This window comes from Solanum pennellii, chromosome 3 (genome assembly GCF_001406875.1).
Source record: "Solanum pennellii chromosome 3, SPENNV200".
NCBI classification, from domain to species: Eukaryota; Viridiplantae; Streptophyta; class Magnoliopsida; order Solanales; family Solanaceae; genus Solanum; species Solanum pennellii.
Genome location: NC_028639.1, coordinates 69,633,962 through 69,640,484, shown reverse-complemented (window position 1 = coordinate 69,640,484; position 6,523 = coordinate 69,633,962). Strand labels below are relative to the sequence as shown.

General features: G+C 37.8%; 2 protein-coding genes across 2 annotated transcripts in view; one reads left to right on the top strand and one right to left on the bottom strand.

The window, feature by feature from the left end:
* The window catches only part of LOC107015331 (DNA annealing helicase and endonuclease ZRANB3), a 17,198-nt gene extending 13,065 nt beyond the window's left edge, over positions 1-4,133 (top strand). Inside the window, exons 18-24 of the mRNA XM_015215572.2 lie at positions 86-397; positions 548-735; positions 812-914; positions 997-1,142; positions 2,922-3,001; positions 3,281-3,456; positions 3,751-4,133. Of these exons, the coding sequence (XP_015071058.1) occupies positions 86-397; positions 548-735; positions 812-914; positions 997-1,142; positions 2,922-3,001; positions 3,281-3,456; positions 3,751-3,936 (1,191 nt within the window). The 3' untranslated portion in view covers positions 3,937-4,133. The remainder of the gene's footprint in view (positions 1-85; positions 398-547; positions 736-811; positions 915-996; positions 1,143-2,921; positions 3,002-3,280; positions 3,457-3,750) is intronic.
* Positions 4,134-4,803: 670 nt separating this feature from the next.
* The window catches only part of LOC107014724, a 9,728-nt gene continuing 8,008 nt past the window's right edge, over positions 4,804-6,523 (bottom strand). The window contains exons 7-8 of the mRNA XM_015214764.2: positions 5,645-5,755; positions 4,804-5,572 (exon numbers count right to left, since the gene is read on the bottom strand). Coding sequence (XP_015070250.1) covers positions 5,036-5,572; positions 5,645-5,755 — 648 coding nt within the window. The 3' untranslated portion in view covers positions 4,804-5,035. The remainder of the gene's footprint in view (positions 5,573-5,644; positions 5,756-6,523) is intronic.

The window sequence follows — 6,523 nt, the reverse complement described above, 5'->3', positions numbered from 1 at the left end:
GGGTGGGGATGTACATCTGCAGTTTTCTTTGTTGATGTTGAGTTAGTTTTGATTTGGTTGAGTGCTTGGACTTCTATGGTTTCAGGTCAGCCAATATACAGGAAGGATTCACCTGTACTCTTGTATTCCTGGAATTGATTCCAGGCCAAAACCACTTTTTAAGAATTTCCGGCCAGAGGAAGTTTCTCTACAACTGCCCCCTCCCAAGGAAGTTGAGAAAACAGCTTATAATAATATCAATGAGGATATGAGTTGTCAGTATGCTCTAGCGGAATTCCTCAAACAATGGAGCAAGTTGAGTGCAGTCGAACGAAGGAAACTGATTGGAAAGCCCTTGCAACTTCCGTTATGTGTTGAGTTATCCTATTTAAATGAAAACCTTAATCACGATAATGGGGTATGTTATTTGCTTTTCTTTTGTCTTTGAGTTTGTTCCCAAATCATTAGCCTTTCATTAGTGACTTACCTCTGGTTATATCTGTTTTTGACTCATCAGAACTGGAAGGTTGTTTTAACTCTTTAGAATGTATTGGTGTTTTTCTTTCAGGGACTGCTGAAAGGCAGAAGTAAGAGGAGAACTACACCGTTGGATGAACTTAGCTATCCCTTACCCCCCAATGCTGTCTGGAGGAAGATCCATCTTTGTAACGGGAAAAGGAAACAAGAGAAAATGTACACACAGGGGTGGTCCGACAAGGACGAACCACTCTGCAAGCTCTGTCAAACTCCTTGCAGGTGAGTTCAAATGATTATTTTGGGTAAAAATGAGGATAATGTTTGGGTCACAATGCTTTGTTGACTTTGTTTACAGGAATGCCAATGCTAAAACTCCAGACTACTTTGAAGATCTCTTCTGTAGCTTGAACTGCTGTGAGGAGTATCACCTTAGAACTAATAATAGATCAATCCGTAATGTATGTTTTCACTTATATTTTTACCTAAATGAGTTTTGCTCATGCAAGAAATCCTTTAGTTGTTGAACCGTGGTACTTATAGGCGCTTTTCAAAATTGAGCGTGGCATTTGCACTAAGTGCCAACTAGACTGCCACAAACTTGTGGAGCGCATCAGAGCATTGTCAATTGAGAGTCGCGAAGAGTATATCGGCAAAGTTGCCCCAAATTTGGTAAAGCGTAAGAAATTGTAAGTATGCAAATTAGAAGAGCACTCCGTTCATGCCAAGGTCTTATGTTTTTCCGCATTGATTTTCTTCTCGGTGTATATGTGTAGTTGTCTTGAGCCATAATTAAATATGTACGGACCATCTCAAGAAAGAGAAAGTAACATGCCTGTATCAGTTATGTTTAAGCACAATGTGTAGCTCGTGTGCACCAAGGAACTTTTCTGTTTTCCTGTACTCTTCTTTTAGTTAATTATTTGTTTTCCTCCTAGTACTAGCTTCATTTTCTTTCTTTTCTTTGTTCATGTCCTTCTTCAACTATGTTATTTCATTTTATCATTTCTGATGTTATTTTGTGTATTGAGTTTTTGGTGTAAAATTATGATGAATATGTTTTGGCTATTGAGAATGTACATGTTGGTTTTTGTCAGAGGGAAGGATCTATCATAATTCCTAGGTATATTGAAATAGTACCCCCTGTGATAGGGGCCCTATCCTAGAACATCCTGGCAATTTTTTTGAGAACAGGTAACTTGTATTATAAACAAAGGAATACTCAGGACTTATTCTAGTAATACTTGCAATCAGAAATACAAAAGTGTTGTTTTCCTATGAACTCATTAAGAATTCTAAGATATTAGGGATATCCTCATCTTCATGAGGATATCCATGTTTACACCAAAAATAGAAAAGAGCTAACAATTCAGCTTCATATTCTCCATAGAGCAGCTGTTCTTCTCAAAAAATCTCTGATTCCTTTCCAGCCAAATAGTCCACCAAATGTGGGCTGGGACAATCTTCCATCTCTCCCTGTGCCTTGACTGATTTCCATCCCAATTCCAACATGCCAAAGCTTTCCTTTATGTTTCCTGGCATAGACCGTCTGATGCCCCTTGTATTGATGGAAATCTGCCAAAGTTTCACCGTCTCCTTACAGTGTAAAAAGAGATGATTTATTGTCTCTGCCTCACATTCAAAAAAAAACATCTGGAGCACAAATGGAGGTCCTTCTTCATACGGTTATCCTGCGTGAGAACAACCTGTTTTGCTAAGAGCCAAGTAAAACAGGCCACCTTGAAGGGCACCTTAACTTTCCAGATCATTTTCCATGGGCAGTAGCTTGGTTGAGTGTGTGTTCTCTGTGAGTTTCTGTAAGCTGCTCCAACTGAGAATCTCCCCTGGTTATCTGGAGACTGGAGCCGATAACAGTTTGTTTTCACTGTTATTGAGTTCCTTGCATTGTTCCAGGATATTGAGAAATTCAACCGTGCTATTCACCTCTCAATCATTTAAAGGTCTCCTTATCCTTAAAATCCAACCCTGAGCATCTCTCCTTTCCTGGCAATTTTACCCTCTGGTCCTTTATCTAAGATGCGTGGAGGTAGAAGTGGCAATTTTACAACTAGTCTTCAACAACATAAAAGATTCTAGTCTACTGATTGAAGAACTACATACCTTGATAGCGTATACTTCACTTTAAGAATTCCAGTCTACTGGTTTAAGATGTGTGGAGCTTTTCAGAAGATATGCCTACATCCCCCACCCTCCTACTACACACGTATAATTAACTTCAATCCTATATGTTAAACTAAGGGAGCTTTGGGGAGTTAAACTACGTGAACAGTTTTCATTTGCTTAAACAGCCTCCCCCCCTCCACAAACATCACATTAGTGTTGGACAAACTAGAAAAATTGGAATGGGTGCAAGGCAAATAACACAAAAGAACCAGCAGCTTTAGTTTGTTGTTCCTTAGTGGTCTATGTATTTGCTAGAATACCAGTTAATTGTTTGCATTTGGCAGATTTCAAAAGCTTGTTCAGGACCCTATTGATGGCAATGCATGGCATGCGGATCACATTATACCTGTATATAAAGGGGGAGGTAAATGACAAGAGAAACTCTTCCTTCTTGCAAAGTTTTTGTTCAAGGGTCATCCTCTTGGAAGTTTTTGATAGATTTACTCGGATGGTCTCTGGTTCTCTCTACTCTCTTTTCTCATTTCTATTTTTGTGCAAGCAATTTTCCTTTCTCTTTCCCCTCGCCCTCTACCTTCCTCTTCCTACTTAGTCCCTTTTTTTTCTGACCCTTTTATGCATCATGTATCTACTTTTTCACTTGAAAATCATACTCCCATCTTCTTGTCTTTTGAAATTCTTGCAGGTGAATGTAGGCTAGAGAACATGAGGACATTATGTGTTGCTTGTCATGCTGATGTCACTGCTACTCAACATACAGAACGGCGTTTGACTAGACTTGTGGCAAAGAAGAAACTCAAAGCTGTCATGAGCAACCTTAAAACTGTTAATAAACCCAAGCAAAAAGTGGATGAACCAGAGGTGTGTACTTTTCTAGACTTCGCTGGTTAATTAATTAATGTGTAGCTCTATTGTTCAATAGAATACTCACATGATAAGGTAGTTTGTACACAAAAAGATCTCGGAAACTATAGTTGGGCGTTTCAGATTTATTTCAGTGAGTAGGATGTATTTGCAAAATAATTATAATCCATATCAGTTTGGCCTATTGATGTGACAATCCTATTTGTGGCACACGGTTCTGGGTTATTGGCATCGTATGCTCTGTTACTATGAGATTAAAGTTCTCTTTTCTATTTTGCTATTTTATTTCAGGGTTCATGTCATTCTGATGTTGAAGAGAATAAAGATGAAGATGAACTAATAGTGAATGTTCCAGGAAGTGCATATTCCATTAGCACTGCAAGTCATGAACGAGGAAATTCAGAATTGGAAACTAGTGCCAGTGATGTCTTGGATGAGGCGCAGCATAATGACGTGCTGCTCAAAGGACAGAGCTGAAATATTTTGGGATGTTTATTTTGTTGAAGAAATAGGTATAGTGAGTGAGTTTCTGGATACTTACACGGTCTATTATATTATCTGATCAGAATTGGTTAGCCAAATATATCATTTGTGGCAAATTTTCCGAGTGATTTGCTTATACATCATGCTGCTATGTCTTAATTTTTTTTATATATTCAGTTTCTTGTAGTTAAGGGTTGAAGTACTGACTACATAAAATCATTGATATGGTGTTTGAGACACCGTCCTGAAGTTTGATTACTTAAGCTGAGTTCTTATTTAGTCTCATAAAACAATATATCCCGTGTAATCTAACAAGTGGAGAGAAGGTTGGAAGATCCAATCAACAATTAGATGAATAAACTAAGTTGATGAAATTGGTTAGCAGACTTTACCTGTACATTTATAGGGTAGAGAGGTTGTTTTCTCATTAAACGTGTAATCATTAAAATTAAACAACATATCTAGTGTCATTAACCTCGTTAATCAGCAACTAGATGAATAAACTAAGTCAATGAAATCAGATACAAACGCTTAAGCCCGGAAGTTCCTCTCAAATTGTGATCACAACCAACATCTCAATCATTCCACTACTACAAAATGAGAGGCTATTTCCGATAGATCCTCCGCTCTGAAGGATTAGTCATAAAAACTTATGTAATATGTAGAGCAAATAACACTGGATAGGAAGCAGAAACTACAAGCTAATGCACAATCCTCAAGACTCCAACAAACTCCTTCAACTGGCTGATGATGATCAGAGATGCTTCACTTGTTATTATTTACACAACTCCTTTGTTTATATAATATATATGGAAAGTTCTGGTGGTAAATAAAGCTTTCTTAGGAAAAAAAGAGAGTGGCTTTAGAATTTAGTAGTGCAGTAAGATATCACTAAAATCAAGCAACAGCTGCTGCAGTTGTCTTATTAGTGTTTAAAGGAACCTACATCTTCAATTTTAGCAGTTCCTAACGAATAACCAGTAGCATCTCACTGTAAAGAAGATTGCAGTGTCATATACTGTGCTTATTTGACATTAAGCACTCAAAAAAAAAAAAAAAATGGATACAACTAAAAGCTATACAATAAGTAAATTCATAATTCTCCATTCTCATTGCAGGTGACTGCAGCAAAAAACTGCTCTGCTTTATCAAGAACGTCAGTAGATAGTCTAGAGTGTAACATCCATGCGGTTGTGCTCTTTGGGACAGGTGAAATGCTTTTCAGACTCTTGCCTTCACAAGGCTTTACCACTTTGTTCTCTCTTAAGTTTCGGATCCTGGCAGTTCTAGCAGTCGGCAATGGACTACCTCTCTGGGGAAGGACCCGAGCACTGCGACTATTGCGGTTAGACTTAAGTGGGACATCAACTTGAAGGTTTTTAGATTCAGGACCCAGCTGAGCAGATGCACCAGCCTCATCTAGTGATGGATAATTAGGTGTGGTAAAAGAATTAGCAGAGGGAAGACTACTTCTACAAGCTTTCAGCAAAGCAAGGAGCATATCGGTGCTTAGTTCGTGCTGAATTACATCTTTGTTCTGCTCACATCCAAAGCAGGCAGCAACCATGGTACCCGCCAAGACTGGCATTAACTCTGGATCACTAAAGAACATAAAAGGAAGGTCGCATACCTGTTTTGCACAACCTGCAGTTAAATTTCTATTTTTCAGGCAAAGTCTAAACGGAATGAAAGATATACGCACCTTGTGAAGAATAGTAGGGCTCTTTCCCCACCGAAGAACAGCTTGGTTTTCAGGATGGAATAGTGAAAAATAACCAAGAAGCGGTAATGATTCTAGCAGCAACAAACCAATCTGAAACAGAAAACACCCAAATGAAAAAGAATAAATAAATTAGTCCTGTACTTTGTCAACAAGGAAATAAACCATGTGAAAACATGAAGGCCAACAATTATAAATCGTTAACTGTTAATGCTACTCTCTAATAGGAAAATCGAATTACTCTCTAATAAGATGCTTGTAACCCAAGGAACATTCTCATTCTATTCCTGGAATCCAAAAAATGAGAAGTCAAACAAAACTGAAATACCTAAACATCAGATGGGACTTAATAATTCATTTGAATGAGGGGCTGGTGGTAATTAGGGCCACTCTATGATAGTGAGACAGCCAATAACCAAGATCCATTTTTGCTGTAGACCCTGTATGAAGATCTTTTATATGCTATGCGAGTGAAAATATCTTTCCAAGCTATTGTCCATAGAATTTCAAGATCTATCTTAATCAGAGAAGTTCAACTTCAGAGGGCTGTTTGACTGCAGACTTGCTGTTCTTATCATTCAGACTTCAGTCACGCCAGACAAGTTACAGAAGGTTCCAACTTCCAAACAAAACAAAGTCTATTCATTCCAACCAGTCACAATTTTAGAAAACATATTTGATGATATAACCGAGAAGTTAGTTAATAGTGCTGGTCAATTCAGGCCTTGACAGAGTAAAAGCTTTCAAACCTTGTCTTGTCTTTTACTCAACGGTCACAATATGTTTTTAGGAACACCGAGATTTTCTTACATTAAACTATACTTTGTACCATATATATATATATATATATATATATATATA